The 19,153-nt window shown below is 41.2% G+C and overlaps 1 protein-coding gene across 2 annotated transcripts in view; it reads left to right on the top strand.

Annotated features, from left to right (window-relative positions):
* The window catches only part of LOC144826529 (sulfotransferase 1B1-like), a 571,666-nt gene that overhangs the window by 93,973 nt on the left and 458,540 nt on the right, over positions 1-19,153 (top strand). For both annotated transcript variants that reach the window (XM_078684956.1, XM_078684955.1), the window contains exon 2: positions 1,497-1,645. In XM_078684956.1, the coding sequence (XP_078541082.1) occupies positions 1,498-1,645 (148 nt within the window). In that variant the 5' untranslated portion in view covers position 1,497. The remainder of the gene's footprint in view (positions 1-1,496; positions 1,646-19,153) is intronic.

Raw genomic sequence — 19,153 nt, 5'->3', positions numbered from 1 at the left:
TGGAGGTTGGCTGGCAATGTCTGTGGTTCACTAAATACCTCGGGTCTAGGACAGAGATCAAAAAGTGAGAAAGGTGAAAGACAAACCGAGTGAAACGCTAAGACAACAGCCTCCTAGGTCAGAGAAGAATACCTCTTTTGCCAGAACCCATCATTCACAGAGAGTGACTTATCATTTGGATCCGGCCTTCTCTTGTGCGGCAACCTAGTCTGCCATCCTTTAGGATATCCCAGTTAAGTGTCTAGACAGGGTTGCCGCACAAGAGAAGGCCGGATCCAAATGATGATAAGTCAATCTCTGTGAATGATGGATTCTGGCAAAAGAGGTATTCTTCTCTGACCTAGGAGGCTGTTGTCTTAGCGTTACACTTGGTTTGTCTTTCACCTTTCTCACTTTTTGATCTCTGTCCTAGACCCGAGGTGTTTCGTGATTGACTAGTAATTTTAGGGGAAATACACCTTGCATGTCTTAAAATTTTCCCCTAGACCTTCCTGAATTCTTGTTTTGTCAGTGTCTGTGGTTCGAAAACGGTCTTTGCAAACTCAATCCACCCATTTAACAATATGGCCATCAGACCGCCTAGGTCGAAATGGTCTGACCGTGGGTTATGTTGGTCCACAGACCGCCAACCTCGTAGTAATGACCAAAGTCTTTCGCCATTTCTACAGCAAAATCTTTAACCACTGGATTAGCTAGTGCCATCCATGCTGAGCTGTAAAAGACAAAATCCTTTTCCCACTCCAGGCACAGTATTACAGCATCAGGTTGGTAAAAATCATTCAAGCTGGTATTTGTTAATTGGTCTTACGCCCTACCACTTTCAAATTCCCAAACATTTTTATTGGTCTTACTCCTCACCAATTTCAAATTCCATAACCTTTTTATTGCCCTTATGCCCCACCACTTTCAAATCCCACCAGCATCCACTGGCTTGCATTATAAAATGTGGGCATAAAATGTTGCTGACAAAAGGAAATAAACATAAAATAGGAAAGGACGAGCTATATGAAACAGATTAACTACCATATCATTTTACTAACTATTTTCCCAAGGTGCAAAGTTTTCAAGAGTGTATTTCTGTTATGGCATGTACATGGCTTGAAAGTAGGGTTGGAATGCTTTCTTTCATCTTGACTATGAGTAGGTGAGGCCATAGTTGTCTGGGATGACTGTCGAGAGTATGAATTGGATGCATGAGCACATTGCCCTTCACAGAGGTCAAATCTTGCACACGTACCTTTAACACAAGACTGTTGATGGGTGGATATGTGTAGATGGTGCTAAGTTAGTTTAAGATGTATTCACACTAGTTATTGTTGGAACTTTCCAACAGTTGTGTGACCTTCGGCTGCTATTTTCTTCCCTTGATTCTCTACTTCATTGTTGTTTTCAGCCGTGGCTCCATCTGAATAAAAAAGGATTCTGATATTTTCAATGACGCCTTGAATGTCATCGCTGTTTAACTTTCATTGAAAGATTACCTTCTTTTCCCTTAGAATGGATATTCCTGAAGAGTACAGCCGTAAAGATTTGAGGGTAGTTCGTGGTTTACCCGTGATCAATGCGTTTGCAGACAACTGGGAGAGGGTCGATCAGTTCCAAGTCTACCAAGATGACCTTGTCATCGCTTCATACCCTAAATCTGGTAAGCCATTCTTCCTCCATATAGAGAGGCTTTTGCCATACCTCAAAGTTTTCTGTTTGTTAGGTATGAGCACCATTTGTAAGAAGCTTTTGGAGAATAGTAACAACTATCTCACTGATCCTCATTATGAGTGCAGAAGTCAAATGGCATGCATAAAGCAAGGTATACATTACATCTTACAACGCAGAATTAAGGGTTGAATGGCAGAGTTCAAATCACTGAGGTTTTCATTTATTTTCCAGGTTATGATTCTTTTGCTTATGTATTATCCTTTAACTGAGAGTATTTTACAGCCTGATTCATCAAGCTGATTTGCGCTCGCAAAGGGCCAGATTCTGAGAATCTGGCCCTTTGCGAGTGCGATTTTTGCATTTGGGATTCATCATCCCAAATGCAAAAATCACTATTACCGAAATCGCATATTTGCGAGGAATTGGATTTAAGGAATCTCTAATAGAGATTCCTTAAATGCAATTCATCAACCAATTAGAAATAGCGAAATCGCAATATTTGGTCTCAATTTACCACCAAGTCTGACTTGGTGGTAAATTGCGAAAATAGTGTAAAAAGCACTTTAGTGCATTTTTTTCTTTTGCATGTTACACACACACATGTCCTTTGGACATGTGTGTGCGCAACACCTGTTCAAATGTGCATTTAAGGGGTGCTACAGGGTGTCCTTTGGACACCCCTGGCACCCTTAAAATCGCTATCTTATTTGCGAGTAGCAAATTGCTACTCACAAATAAGGGATACTCCCCATTCATTCCTATGGGCCTTTTGGCCCATAGGAATGAATGGGGAGTTATTCCTTATTTGCGAGTAGCAAATTGTTACTCGCAAATAAGGAATGTGTAGGAATCGCTATTTATTTAGCGATTCCTACATGAATACCGTTTTGCGAGTCCTCAATAGCGATTCGCTATGAATCGCTATTAGGGGCTCGCAAAACGGCCCGTTGATGAATCAGGCCGTTAGTCACAAGACGAGAGGAAACATTGGTCATTACCCGTGCATGAAAATGCAGTTTAAAATATCAGTAGCAAAGAGTGTACAAACATATCGGTAATATCAGTACAAATCATTTGGCGTTTTCGACTGAAATAATCGGATGTATACATTTTAGGTAGAATCATTATACATTTTAGGTAGAATCATTACGTAACTAAAAATATAACAGAAGCATCTTAAGATAAGGGAGATTTACCCTGATTTGGAGAGGACAGGTTTCATCAAATTTAATAAACGATGTAGGCCTCCTTACATTGGGATTCATTACGTCACGTTAAGTATATCTGCAGTCATTACATCGTAGATAAGTTTTCCTTCCTTTGTATTAGGAGTGTTTCACCTCCCTTTACAACTCACAAAGGTATATATATTATATGGTGGTAGTTCCCACTCTGTATTTATAGTTAGGCCAAAGATTCCATCGGGAGGGTGTCTGTTTCGCTGATAACTTTGACGCCCTTAATGAACCTGCACTAAAATTTCAAGCAAAACAGTTCTCCAGTCATGAAAACCTATTTTATGCTCCATCGAGCAGGGACCAAGATAAAGGGTGTGTGCCCAAAAGTGTAATTTGCCTTGTTAATTCCCATTGGAAAACTTTTCTTTCTGGTACAGGAATCACACCACATTTAGCTTGAATGTTACTGAGGAAACATGCTTTTTGTGATTTGGTGTAAACCCGTTTAGCTGTTTTAAAAAAACTAGCATTTAAAAAAGGCACCGGTTGGACATAAAAAAATGTAGTTTAATGTTTGGACTGTTGGTGTCGAGACACCCTCACAATAGCCAGTTTAAAGAGGGCTTGTCAATCCTTGGCTGGACACAACATGTTTTTGCTCCTCAATCTCCCTTCAAAAGTACATTTTAGTGATAAAGACAGAAAAAATACTTAAAGTGAACGGTGGGAGAAAATGCAACTTATGCACTAGCTCAGTCAGTAATGGCTTGTACTTAACAATACATGACCACGTTCTCAAATCAATAATAATGAAAGCGTATACATAATAAGCATGTTATTTCATGATTTTAGCCAGTGCTAGACAATCATGTGCTAGAATGAAGCATATGATATGCAGACTGCAAACAGGCACAATTGATAATAGCCCAGCGGTTGATATACATCACGCTAATATATATATTATCTCTCAAAAAATTCTGCTAATGTAGCAGATTCGTTTCATGCGCAGACTGCTAAATATATGACAACTAACATCCAAGTGGCTAAAAGAGAACAGTACATCCTAACATCAAATTTGTTAGTTCATGTCTATACAAAAAACACGTGTAATAATAGCTCCATAGCTAAAAGACACATTTGAACTTTGAAGGAAGGAGAAAATAAATGAGCCAGGATATCTGATACTTCTCGTTATCCCATTAATATCTCAAAACGACATTCCATCGAACAGAGAAAGGTATAAAACTGAATAGAGAAAGATGTCCCACCTACATGAATTAATAACACCAAACTCCACCTGAATACATGATGTACCATGTGAAAAAATAAAAACAAAAAATCATGAATACACAATAATCCGAAATCGCACAATATTTCATTTCACTATACACTGAGTCCAGAATTTTCAATTTCTCTTATTAGTATTGTCTTTAGGGGACACTGGAAGCTGGAGGGCGAGGCAGAAAGAGGGGAGAGGAGAGAAAGGAGGCTATGAAACAAAAACATAATAACCACATTTAATCAAAGTCAACTAAGCTATGTTCGTGGATTGATTCCTGGCCTATTGATCTGTATTAATAAAAATAGGGTACTTCCCCAATAGCCTATATGGATGTGCAGTTCTTCGGTCTCATAAAGTCCTCCTGGGCACTTTCTGCCGAGCAAGATCATAATTTCAGACTCTTTCTATCTTAGCTGCCTCTGCCTGTTGCCCCCGTCTGGCACTCCTTTTAATCCTGTAATTGCCAAAAAACACAAGAAGAGCAGCACCCTGACCATATTTTAGGGCCCACTGTCTGTCAACAGGATATGCTGTATCAAGATTTTTTATGGCCTGGTAGGGTTCCAACACCCTCTTTTTTACTGGACCTATGGTACTCCCCATATACCTAAGTCCACAAGGACACATCCGAACATAAATACAGAAATCACTGCTGCGTGTAATATATTTCTTGATCTTCTGTTCCCTGCCTGTGGCAATCTGATATGTTCTCACATTCTTGCTATTCTTAAAAGCTTTGATTTTTCCGCATTTGAAAAAGCCATACTGCTCTTGTAACCAACCTTCCCTCCTGTTCTGTGTGCTGAAGTGACTATGGACTAAAGCATCTTGCAATGATTTCGATTTACAGTAGGTGATTTGTGGTTACGGTGGAATTTCCTTGCCAATGACAGGTTCACTCAAATGTCAATGTTTGGTGATAATTCTCTTTTGCCTGATTGGCTTTCACTATTAAATGTTTTATTCAGTCGCACCACATTGTCGTCTTTTATACCCTGTTTTTTTGTCAGGAGTGATTCTTGTGTCATGCTCTCTGCTTTTAACCTAGCTGTCTCAAGTACTTTCCTAGGTTATCCCCTGCCCTGAATCCTATCAAACATCCTGTCCCTTTCCTCATTGTAACCCTCCTCCGAGCTACCGTTTGGCCTCTCAATACTTCCCCATATGGTATACTCCATTTGAGATTACATGGGTGTTGACTGCCAGCATGCAAAATGCTGTTGCTTGTGGTTTCTTTCCAATGCAGGCTGGTAGTGATCCTGTTTTCCAATATCTATACTCTCCCATCATTTTTTTTTATCTCAGTGGCATGGATCTTATATATGAAAGAGAGATTCAAATTATTGGTTGAGATATACATAAGGAATTCATCAATATTTTTTCTAGGACCCTCCCAGACAACAAACAAATCATCTAAATATCTCATCAAAAATTGAATCTGCTTCTTCCATCTCTCATTATCCTCAATCCACACTCGAGTTGCTTCCCATCAGCCCATGAAGCTCCCTGCATAGCTCGGTGCAAAGCAACTTCCCATCACAGTATCTGTGAGTTGGCGAAACCAAGTGTCATTAAAAAAAAAGAAATTATTATGGAAACATAAAAACAGTATTTCAATTAGCATGTTGGAATGGTCATAGCGATTCAGAGGTTTGTCTCTGAAGACGTATCTCCACGCTTCTATGCCCTGGCTGTGATTAATGCATGTATACAGTACAACTACATCTAATGTGACCAGAAGATAATGTGGCTGCCAGGGAATATCTTGGATCTTGGTGACAAAGTCATTTCACAGTAAAAAATTGATATTCATCAAGGGAGGTAAAGGAGAAGTATTACCTGCGCCCCTGCAGATTTTATTTTTTATTTTATTTTTACAGAGTTTTATATAGCACGCGCTTGACCCGGTATCGGGTATCAGATCACTTTAAATAGCACCAGTTGTGTTCCATGAGGACACACTCATTTTTGTTGAGCACGGGGAGATCAAGTGATTTGCCCAGAATCACAGGATGTTTTACGTTATTGCCGAGACTCGAATCCGGTTCCCCAGATTAGAGGTCGACCGCCATAGCCATTAGGCCAACTACTCTCCCCAAATATATATAAATAAATATATATATATATATATATATATATATATATATATATATATATATATATATATATATATATATATATATATATATATATATATATAATATATATATTTTGTAGCTCCTTCCCCCTCCTCCAAGGAAAAGTCCGCACTCTTTGGGATGCTTGACACTGCTTTATTTTTGTGCAAGCGACAAACAACAAACGCGTTTCAGCCTCAGCCTTCCTCGGTGTTAGCGTCACACACGGATTCAACGTTGGAGGTCACGGAAGGGGGCCATTGCCGATACACGGCAAGATTAGAAGTGTATATAACATGTGTATAATGTAAATAGGCTTAAAATTATGTTTATGTATATATATGAAAACATCAAGTGTGTCATAAGGTGGGCCCCCCTTTAACTAATGAATTTGTGACGGAAGTGTGTGTATTTTCTGTGAAACACCGAAGAAATCTATGATTTGAATATATAATCTTTATTGCCTCAAGAATGCGAGCATTGAAGGGACAATTGCCGATCCACGGCTAAAATTCAGTACACAGTACATAAAACACGTTAAAAGGTAGCTACAATAACTGTTGTAGTGGGCTATATATAATAAATAGTCCAGCACTTAATCGAATGAAACGTGTATATAATGTTAATTTGTAAATTTGTAAATATGTATCCAAGTTGCATGTTACAAAATTGCGCTTACATTTGTGAGAATGCGCCAGTCCCTTCTCTAATGTGAAAACACTCGCCAAAATGAATTTAAACATGCCGGCTCCGGTGTGACGCTAACACCGAGGAAGGCTGAGGCTGAAATGCGTTTGTTGTTTGTCGTTTGCACAAAAATAAAGCAGTGTCAAGCGTCCCAAAGAGTGTGGACTTTTCCTTGGAGGAGGGGGAAGGAGCTACAATTTTAGGCGGTTCCACAAGCCGCATCTCCACACCCGCCCGAGAGTGCTTCCCAACGAACTATGGAACTTGGAGCGTAAATATATATATATATATATATATATATATTCACTGAAAAAACCATAGGTTATAGACCATATTACGGGCCGATTATGATGGCGGACGGACCTGAGTCCGTCCGCCACCATAGAGAAGGAGGGACCGTCCGCAGGGGCAGCGGCGGTCCCTCCGTGCAAATTAGGATGTGACCGCCACCCTGGCGGTCACATCCTGTATTTTTATCATTGCGGCGGGTGCTGCTTGAAGCAGCACCGGCCGCAATGATAAAAAAGTAAGTTGTGCATTTGCATGCACAAAGCGGCAGGCACCTCGCGGTGCCTGCCGCTTTGTGCAGGCAAATGCAGGGGGGTACCATAGGTACCCCCCATGTGCACCCCCCACCCCCCTTCAACCCTGGGGGCTGCAACGGGCCCCCAAACACAAATCCGTATGCCTTTACACGGCGGAAATGCCGCCGTGTAAAGGCATCTTTCCGCAGTCATCCTAATATGGCTGGCGGTGTCTGATAGACACCGCCAGCCATGTTAATGCTTTACCGCCGCGGGCGGAATCCGCCCGCGGCGGATTAGCGGCGGACAGATAGTAAGACCCACCAGCCATCCTAATATGGCGGTGGGTCTTGCAAGGCTCCCCGGCGGATTTCCTGCATCCTCCGGGCCAGCGGTGGCTTCCGCCGGCCCGGTGGATGCGGGAAATCCGCAATCGTAATCGGCCCCATAATTAGGAATTAGCATTTACAAAACCTTGAAAATTCACTGAAAAAACCATAGGTTATAGACCATATATAGTTAGGAATTAGCATTTACAAAACCTTATTTTACTCACACAAAACCATTGAAATTCGCATATATAGTTAGTTGTACTAACTATATATCGCGCACCCGTAATCCACTGCTGATCATGTCACATATTACATCATTCATGACATGGTCAGTGACATCACTGATGACATCACTGATGACATCTCAAATGACATCACTGATGACATCACTGATGACATCTCAGTTGACATTACTGATCACATCACTGATTACATCATTCATGTGATAATACGATGAACCTCTTCAGACTCTAATATAACCTTAGATACACTCTGGCCCACATGCATCATAGTAGATTGCATTCGCAATCGGTATTTTTCTTAGAAATCGTCCGTTTGCGAATGCAATCTACTAGACTGAGATGCATCATTTATTTTTGGCTTTTTCGGTAATTAAGAATTCGTATTTAAAAGTGCGAGTTCTAAAATGAATCGCAATGGATGCGATTCGTTTCTGTTTAGGAAAAGTCCCTATGCATCACAGTTTGGAAGATGCGAATGCTGTAGTAATCGCATTTAGCATTTCCTAAAATAAGAACAACTCTGACATGGTGTTATTTTTTCGCTGCCATAGGCAATCTTGTGCCGTGGGCGTTAGGGAAGTTGTGAAAGCAATTCAAAGTGACAGATTGCATTTCCCAGTCGAGTAAATGATGTCACATGTCATATCATGGGCTGATCTATTGCGACCTCTGACCTTTTGTTAAAGTTATATGACAAATGTTGTTTTCCCCAAAGAAATCATCATTTGCACACATATGTGTGAATATTTAAATGTATGTCGGTGCATGCTGGACACATTCATATTTGGATTTTTGTTGATGTTAGAGAAATCATTTTTATTTCTGTAAGTGTGTTGTTATCATTTTCAAAGATGTTGTTTTTCCACATAATATTGTTTGATAATTTAGGACTCCCATATCAGCCTGCACTGTATTTTACTGCAGACCAGATGATGTGAAGGCCTTGCTGATTGCCAGCTCCACTATATAAGGCAGGGTTTTGCTGATTCCACTGTTGCTGTTTTTCAGAGAGCAAACAGGAGCCTTGCACAATGGCAGCACTTTTCTTCCTGGCGCGCCACCACAGATTGAGATTAGCTGCAGGTTTGAGGGGAAGGCAGATAGAAGAGAGAATTTTTAGAGTTAGGATCACCTTGCTTGGTCAAACTGAAGATCAGATTTATGATAGGTACCGGCTTACTGGTAACTTAATAATTGATTTAATCAATGATTTGGATCCCATGTTGCAAAGGGAGACTCGCAGGACAAATGCTATCCCTACTCATGTTCAAGTCCTGTGTTGTCTACACCTGTTAGCGTCTGGTTCTTTTCAGGGGGTGATAGCTATTGCTGGTGGTTTATCCCAGAGCTCGCTGTCTAGATTTTTTAATTCTTTTTTGGATGCAATGTTACTTAGAATTAGTAATTACATAAAGTTTCCAACTTCACAACATGATTTACAGAAAACTAAAGTTGATTTTTATAGTATGGCTCAATTTCCACATGTGATTGGATGTGTGGATGGGACTCATGTACCTATTTGTCCTCCCTCAGAAAATGAGTACATATATCGTAATAGGAAAAGTTTTCATTCACTGAATATTCAAGTGATATGTAACTCTAAGACCATCATAACTGACATAGTGGCTAGTTACCCTGGCAGTGCCCATAATTCTTACATATTTAGACATAGTGCAATACATGCAAGACTTCTAGCTGGACAGTTTGGTGATGGTTATTTGCTAGGTAAATATGTATTTAATTATTTTTTGGTACAACATTTACATTTAGCCAAATTAGGAAGTAGTACATATCTAAAGTAATTGTCCATTTCTTTCTCTAAAAGGTGACAGTGCCTATGGTGTTAGGTCATACATATTGACTCCATACCTAAACCCAGCAACTAGAAAGGAACAGCATTACAACCAATCTCACAAATCCACTCGCAATGTCATTGAGAGAACTTTTGGGGTACTGAAATCAAGGTTTCGCATACTGCATAAGACTGGTGGTAGTTTGCAGTATAATCCAAAAACATGCTGTAAAATTGTTGCAGTCTGCGCTATGCTACACAACATGGCAACTGAGCGAGGCATAAATTTGGAAGCAGAAGACATTTTACCACCAAATGAAAATGAACCACAGCAACCCCCAGCAAGACAACATGGACCAGAAGCAGCAGAAGGACGGATAAGAAGAGCTGAAATTACACAGAATTATTTCTGAGAAAGGTATCAGGCTTTATTTGTATTTTATCATACATAAAGTGATTATGCTTCAACTATCCAAAAGCAAGTGAGGTGTTTTTTAATTTATTGTCAATAATCTAGCCAGAAATGGGCAAGACCTGTGTCAAAGAAGATTAACTTTCAATCAGTAAATTAACAAATAAAACACATTTGTCTGGAAGACCTGCATTGCAAAATAAGTAGCTTTCATATTATTTTTTACGCCCACGCACACCCAAAGCCTTTGAACCTTTTTTTCCTTTACCCAACAACATTTGACACCCTTCTTTTACAATTCTATTACTCCGTCTAGTTCCAGCAATGGTCCCATCTGGTGATTTTACAGTTTTACCAACCCCAGCACAGTCTTCCTTTGATAATGAAATTTCAGGTGTGTTACCACTGTTTGAAGCCTGCTCTAAGTCAATCTCTCTCACCATTCCCCTTGAAATCTCAACAAAGACATCATTTATTTTTTCATGTATGTTTACATTTTGTTTGCACATCAGGGAAGCACTACTTGAAATTCGTGACAACAGTCTGTTCTGACCATGAAAGCTGGTCATTTGTCTAAGGTGCCTATTTACACTTTGCTTATGTTGCATTTTCATGACTGTGCACATTGATTCTAAAGATTTTGCAATACTGTCCAGTTTTTCCAAAGAAGCCTCATGGCTATGTTTAAATTCCTCTGCCATCTTATTCATAGTGCTGTGAATGCCTGTAACTTCTTTACACATATGTACAATTTTGCCTTTCATAATTCTAATATCTTTGCCTTGCAGGCGCTGTATCTTTAATATTTTATCCTCAACAACACTTCCAGAGGTGGAACCCTCCTCCATCAAGGACAAGCTTGAGGTTCTAGGACGCCGTCTATAATATTGACTTTGCCTCCTTCGCCTACTAGGCCTGGCATTGGTGACTGTTGGTGTTGGGTCTGGTCTTGTTACTGGATTTGTTGGACTATTTTCCTCCTCTGAATCACTTTGCAGTAATTGGCGTACTCTTTGCCTTTCATTCAATGTCACATTTGCACAGGAAGTACTTGGTATATTGGCATCCTCATTTACATGAGTGTCTAAGTTACTGAAATCTCTCAAGTCTTGTTCAATTAATTCTTGAAGCAATTCTGTTAGGAAAGTGGAAGCATATATTTAGTGTGGGGACTGTTTTGTTATGAAAGTAAAATAAAATTATTCACACTGATGGTTAATTTCTAAATAAACATTCAATTTTTTCAAATATTTTGAGTCTGTGTTTTAAATTTATAAACAAATGTTTTTTGGCAAACAAATAACTAGCAGGAACTACAGTACCCATAATACATTGTTATAAGCATGTTCAGCTCCCTTTCATGAGGCAAGGAACAGCAGTGAATATAATGGACCTGTCATTTGGTGATGTGAAAAACTTCCTGCTCATGTCTTGACTAGCTCAAAAATAATCCATGTATTTACTCAAAACTGTAGCAAAACAAACACATGTCCACTTACCTTCAGAGGGAGTGATAAGATCAGATGTGTCTATGTTCATGACACCCACAACTGCTTCAGTCAAAAGTGTCCCTTCAACAAGGTCTTCCAAAGGGGTTGTGGGTATATCCTTGGGGGGCCCACCTCCTGTTTTGTTTGCAGATTTCACTCTAGTCGCAATCTTCTCCTTAGCGCGACTACGCAAGTCATACCACCTCTTCTGTAAATTGCTGATTTCACGGCGTGCCACACCAACTGCATTTACCTTGGACTGTATATTTAGCCACACATTTCTTTTCATAGCATCAGGCACCTTATGAGACAACTTGCCAAACAGTTGATCATGCCTGTCAGTCACCTCTTCAATGAGGATTTCCAGCTCTTTTTCTGAAAATTTCACTTTCCTTTTCCTGGAGGGCCCCTCTGCCTCTTGGTTTTCCATCTCCTTCCCAGTCAAAAGCACAGACTGCAGCACCAGCAAACCTTCCACAACAGGCTCTGAGACCAACTGCCTGAGCTACATTCAAAGGAGTTCTCAGGTGTACTTGATTGCCTTCCTTTGCTTTCTTGTAATCAGACTGTTTCAATTCATCATCTGTGGGTTTTTCGCATTTTGCGAATTCGCAAAATGAGGAAATATGCGCGAATCGCATAAAATTGCGATTTTTTGCGATTCGCAAAAAAATAGCAGAAAAAATGATGCATTGACTTTTGCGATTTCTTATTTGCGATTCCTTAAAAATCGCAAATAAGAAATCGCATTCTCAGCCTTTGATGCATGTGGGCCTCAGTGTAAACAGACACTCACAGACTGTCACTCATCCATGGAGTTACTCACACACCTAGTCAGTCATGCAAAGAATCAATCACACCTCCATTTCCTCAACTATACAGTTATACACACCTTACTTATTCAAACATATACTAACACATATTTACTCTCTTATACAATCCCTGATACAAGTTCACAATGATCCATACAGCCACTCACACATTCACTGGCTCTTATGCACAGTTATTTATATATGTCAACTCTCACACGTACTGTGTTTTACATATGTACTTACTTTGACATGTAGCACTGAGATATCCATTCACTCACCAATACACTCATGAACACAGTCAACCGCCCATAAAGCTGTATCCACATGCACTTTTGAACCCATACATCTAGTGAATCAACTGCTCACACATCTATGCACAGAGTCATACACCTCCCAGCCACCCACACACACACTCAGTCTCCCATACAAATACTTGGGCAACCAATCAATAACCCATATAGTTACTCATATAGCTACTGATCAACACATGCAGCAGTTTACAGAACAACAGACATAATGATGCACAAATTAAGACAGTTTAGTCACTAACCCATGCACTCAGTGAGACACATTTAATCACTCACTCATACAGTCAGTCATGCACCTACTAAATCCTTCATCCAGACACTTATACATCCACTCATTCTTCAATATGTAAGACATATTTTAACTTTACAGAAACATACAGTCACTGGATATTGTCATCAGTGATGTCATCAGTGATGTCATTTGAGATGTCATCAGTGATGTCATCAGTGATGTCACTGACCATGTCATAAATGATGTAATATGTGACATGATCAGCAGTGGATTGCGGGTGCGCGATATATAGTTAGTACAACTAACTATATATGCGAATTTCAATGGTTTTGTGTGAGTAAAATAAGGTTTTGTAAATGCTAATTCCTAACTATATATGGTCTATAACCTATGGTTTTTTCAGTGAATTTTCAAGGTTTTGTAAATGCTAATTCCTAACTATATATGGTCTATAACCTGTGGTTTTTTCAGTGAATTTCAATGGTTTTTTAATAGCAAATATCAAAAGCTTTAAAATGTATTCTTCTTTAAATCAAAAAATATATTTTATATGTTTTTAATACAATTTTTTTATGTATTTTTTTTTATTTATTTTTTTTGTTTTGCTCACGGTCCGCGAACCGGGTAGCTTCCCGTTAGCTCAATTTGGTGCCGCGACCCGGTCTGCGAACCGGTAAACGTTCCCTTTGCGCAACTGCCGCGTTAGAAAACAACATTGTGACGCGTCGCGTAAGCGCGACGTATGGCGTTCTCGCGTAATGCGTCTTATGACGCGCCGCGGTAGCGCACCCGGAAGTGCTTCGGAGCGCGAACCGAGGCGCGAAGCGCAGCTCCCCGGAAGCGATCCGGGGCGCGGCGCGCAGCGCGTAACGTAAGCGTAACAGGTCATGTGACTTGTTAATAAAACTTTTCATTGGTTCATTTCACTTTTGGTTTCCTAACGATGTAAGGCTAGGTCATGTGACCTAAAAATAACACTTTTCATTGGTTTAAAACTATTTTTTTTTTCCAAAATGATGAAAGCCCCCACCTTTTTTCTCACTCTGACTTTCAACTTTGTGAGAGGAAGACCTATTTTGCTTACTAAAAAATGGCTTCAGTAGTAGCTGCAGCTGGTGCACCCCCCCCCACCACCACCACCTCCTAGGAAGAGAGGACCACCTCCTCAGGTTATCCTTCAGCAAGAGGAGGAATAAGAGGAAGAAGAGGAAGAAGAGCAAGAGAGGCAGTTTTTGCCTGAAGAGCCTAGGAGGTCCCATGTCAAGGAAAATTACATCTGGCAATTTTTCAAATATCCCCGGGGCCAAAAAAAAGTAAATGCCCGCTATGTTACCTGTCTTATCTGCAAAAAAGTTCTGTCCAGAGGGACTGATAAGAAATACAGCTATGGCAATTACACCATGCATCGCCATATGGATAGGTGGCACCCTATAAATTATAGTGCTGCGCAGGTACGTGACCTGCAGGATAACCCCCGTCCTGTGGCCAGTACATCAAATCAAGAGGCAGTGACGGGACCAGAGGCGAGGGAGACGGTCCCAAATATCCAGCTGAAGTTTGGGAATGTGAAGCATGTGTGCATTTTTCGCGGCCAATTGATTTGCTACAGGGAGAGTAGCATAAATTTAATCAACACAGCTATCGACAATCACAAATGTCCAAAACGCCCCAGAAAATAAATTATCTTTTTTTGTTGTTGCTCCTGTTGAGCCCTTTATAATGAATCATTTTCGTTTCACCCCCCCAAAAAAAAACCAAAAAATATAAAATCGTTCAAAAAATACAAAAAAGTAAAAAAATGTTCAGAAAAATAATAAAAAAAATATAAAACAACAAAAATAATTTAAAAAAAAGTTCTTGTCAGAACTACCTCCCCTTTATAAAAAATTGCTAGAATGTGTAGCACTCTGGCAACCTCTATTTCTTTTGATTCGCTTCCCGGTTCGCGGTCCGGTACGCGAACCGGAAGCGAACCAGAATAAAAATGTATTTAAAAAAAAGAAGAGTAAGTATAAGGAAAGGAAACAGAGAGTAATGTTAAAAGAAAGACAGCTAGAGGGAGTAACACAGAGATACTGTTTAATAGATCTATTTACCGAAAAAAAGATGGAAGAGGGTATAATTGTGAAAAACAAAATAGATAAGGAAGTGAAAGAAAAAAAGGAGAGTAGAAGAATAATAAACAAGAGTTTCTTAGAGAATGTGAGTGAATTTTGAAATTAAGAAGAAAAACAGTAAAGGATGTGGAATGAGAGGTAGGGATAGAACCGGACTAAAAGAACAATCCTGAGGGAAAGTGTTAAGAAAACAGTGAGCGAAAGTAAATAGGAATAAAACAAGATGTATGATAGTGACTAAGGTTAAAACATGTGGAATAACAGAGAGAAAAAACAGAAAGCAGAAAAGAAGAAGTGACAGAAAAGGAATGATTGAAACAGCAAAGAAATGTAAATAACATAGGGGCATATTATCAACACAGGCGATAAAATTATCGCTGCTTTTATCGGCAGAAAACGGCCGCTAAAGCCGCGTTTGCGGCAGAAAACTGCAGCTAAAGCCGCTTTTGCGGCAGTTTTCTGCCGATAAAAGCAGCGATAATTTTATCGCCTGTGTTGATAATATGCCCCTTATTTTATTTTAATTTCTTATATCGCGCTGGACTCAATCCCGTAAGGGTATCTCCGCGCTTTGACAGCCAGAACATTAACAGAGTCAATGAGATATATTAATGGGACTGAGATGCTTCCTGGAAGAGGAGAGTTTTTAATGCCTTTCTAAAGGACAGATGGTTGGTGGTCATTCTCACATCTGTTGGAAGTTTATTCCATAAAGCAGGGCCAACTGAGGAGAATGCTCGGTCTCCCTGTCTGGATTTTTTTGTTGCAGGGGGTTTTAGGAGAGCTTGGTTACTTGAGCGGAGTGACCGGCTGGGTTGATACAGCTCAAGTGATTGAGAGAGGTATTTAGGACTATCCCCATATAAGCATTTGTGGACCGTACAGCATATCTTGAAGCTGATGCGCTGCCGTATAGGGAGCCAATGCAGCTCATCCAACAAGGGCTTAGAGGGAGTCCTTGCCGGTGCACTCATGACCAGTCTAGCCCCAGTATTCTGGACTACCTGCAAACGGCCTACTGCATCTGCATTTGCTAACGTCAGCAGGCCATTGCAGTAGTCCAGGCGGCTAGTAACCATGGCCTGTACGAGTGTCTTCCTATAGGTGTCAGGAAGATACGGGAAGACTCGTCTTAGAAGGCCAATGGTGTGGAAGCACAATCCTGCAATGTGGTTGGTGTGTTCCTTAAGGGTCAATTTTTGATCAATTTTTACCCCTAGATTTTTAACGTGTGGCTTTGATGTTGGAACTGGACTCAGATCCAGCGGCCACCAATCTGGAGACCAAAGAAGATTTGCTTTGCCGAAGAGCATAAACTCTGTTTTTGCAACGTTACATTGGAGGCAGTTTGCGGCCATCCAATGTGACACTGCACTCATACCCTCAGCAAAGTTTTCCTTGACTTTAGGACCAAGGGAGCTGAAAGGGTAGAGGAGCTGGGTGTCATCAGCGTAGGAAACCGGTGTGAACCCATACTTCTGCACAATCTCAGCAAGGGGGGCCACATATACATTAAACAATGTAGGGCTAAGGCATGAGCCCTGTGGCACCCCCTTCGTGAGCACCTTCGAGGTGGAACGGTAGGGGCCCAGGCTAATAGATTGCGACCTCCCGGAAAGGAAGCTCTCCAGCCAGGATAATGCTAAGCCTCCAATCCCCACTCCCTGCAAACGGCTGAGGAGGATGTTATGAGACACGGTATCAAAGGCCGCAGGCAGGTCCAACAGCACTAGAATCATGGAACCCCCTCTATCCTGTGACATTTTGATCTTATCAGTCACCGAGAGGAGGGCCGATTCAGTGCTGTGGTTGGGCCTGAACCCAGATTGTGATTGGTCCAGGCCCCCTGTCGCCTCGATAAAGCTGGAAATGATGGTGTTGACGTGTTTCTCAGCCAGTTTGCTAATAAAAGGGAGGAGGGAAATAGGGCGAAGGTTGGAGAGCTCTGACCAAGGTAGGGTGGTGTTTTTGCGTATGGGGTTCACTACCGCTTCTTTCCAGGGTTGTGGAAGTTGTCCTGCGGCAAAGGAGAGATTCATTAGTTTTTGAATAGTGGGGCCTAGAGATTCCGTCAGGGGGGAAATCATTTTAGCAGGAATCAAATCAGTGGGAGAGCCGGTCTTCATTTTGCTAATAAGTACAAATCTTGTAGAGTTATTTCTGGAATTACATGAAGGGTATTCCCAAGGGTCACCGTTGGGGGAATTTCAGAGGCCTCAGTCTCCAAGGGACCTGAGACTTTCATGATTTTCTTATATATCCCCTTAATTTTATCTTCGAAAAACTGGGAAATTTTAATGCAAAGATCTTGGGTAAAAATATCCGGGCTCTCACAAATTACTGGGTTAGTGAAGGCCTGTATGATTTTAAATAGCTCTCGGGTAGAATTGCCTGCCTCTGTAATTTGGGAGGTGAGACTGATTTTCCTCGCTTTTTTTAATGTTTTTATAATAAGTGGTCATAGCTACCAAATATCGGTCCTTGTCTTCCCCCTTACGTGTCCGTCTCCAACGTTTCTCCAACTTCCTACACCCCTGCTTTTCTGCTTTGAGGGCCTCAGTGTACCATGTTTCACTCTTAGCTATGGTTGGCTGTTTAATAATTTTCTGAGGAGCCAGTGTGTTAATGGCTGTCATCAGTGTAGAGTTAAATTTGGAGAGGGATGTCTCAATGTCATCCGAGTTTAAAAGTACTGGCTGCTTCCAGACTTGTGTAAAACTGGCAGGAGTGACTTTATGCCATGGTCTGCGTTTGATGGGCTGCGTAATAGGGTGATTAGTAGGTTCAGGTAAATGTAGAAAAGAAAAGTCTAGCATTTTATGATCAGACCAGTAGATGTATTTAGGGGGATGACAATAAACGTTAGGGAGGGAAGTAAAAATTAAGTCCAAGGTGTGGCCACCTGTATGGGTGGGACCATTGTTACGAAGGTGAAGGCCCAGCAGAGCAAGATCTGTCAAAAGTGCTTTTGTATCAAGATGGTCTACAGCATCAATATGAAAGTTAAAATCTCAGAGTAAGATAAAGTTTTCATTAGTTTTCATGTAAGGAGCTAAAAGTTCAGTCAAGGCTGGGGAAAACCCAGCATTAGGTCCGGGTGGGCGGTTTACTAGTGCCCCTTTCCAGTGTACCTTAGGGCTAGCTTTTAGGTGAAAGATCACTACTTCCATGGTGGGTAGCATTACTTGTTCTAGAACCCTAATATTCAGAGTGTCTTTATATATAATGGCGACCCCGCCTCCTACTTTCTCAGGCCGGTCCTGGCGAAGAATTTTATACCCCATAGGTATTCCTAAGGTGATAGTGGGGATAGTGTGGGGTTTAAGCCAGGTTTCAGTTATGAAACAAATCTCAGGTTTGATGCTGTGTATAGAGTCCCAAAGTTGTATATGATGTTTTGGGAGGGACCTTACATTTAATAAAAAACTTTTCCAGCCTTTCAGAATGTCTAAATTATCGCTGGGGCACCCAACTATAATGTTGGAGTGGGTAGCTTGAAACCCACATGAAATGCAGGAAAATGGCCCTTCGGGGCATACTGACAATCTGTTGGTGCATCTGTGTTTGCCCTGGGGTTGTAGGGCAAAGAGGGCATGTGATGAATACCTGATACGAGGGGCGGTTGTAGGCCCGTCCATGATACAAAGGCAGCAGAGTGGCGAGCCCCTGGCCCCGTCCTGTCGCGGACGGGCGCAGACGGGCAGCTCTTTGGCGGGTCTTCGGCGGGGCTGCGCGCGATCGCTGCGCGCTCAAAGACGTGCGAGGGCTAAATAGCCCTGCGTGCAGCCACTAGAGCGCTAACCGCTCCTAGTGGGACCGGAAGTGGTGTGAATGCCTATCACCCCCTTGCTAGACCGGGAGGTGGGAGGCAGCTACCAGTGCTTCTACCACGAAAAGGAGTGTGTCCTGAAGCGAGTGTTGTTGCGGTGAGGTGCGGGGAAATGCGGACTTTCGATTTCAATTTTAAAAATA

Source organism: Lissotriton helveticus, chromosome 3_2, assembly GCF_964261635.1.
Source record: "Lissotriton helveticus chromosome 3_2, aLisHel1.1, whole genome shotgun sequence".
In the NCBI taxonomy this organism is placed as follows: Eukaryota; Metazoa; Chordata; class Amphibia; order Caudata; family Salamandridae; genus Lissotriton; species Lissotriton helveticus.
The sequence above is the reverse complement of the archived record's forward strand: the minus strand, read 5'-3'. Positions and strand labels throughout refer to the sequence as shown.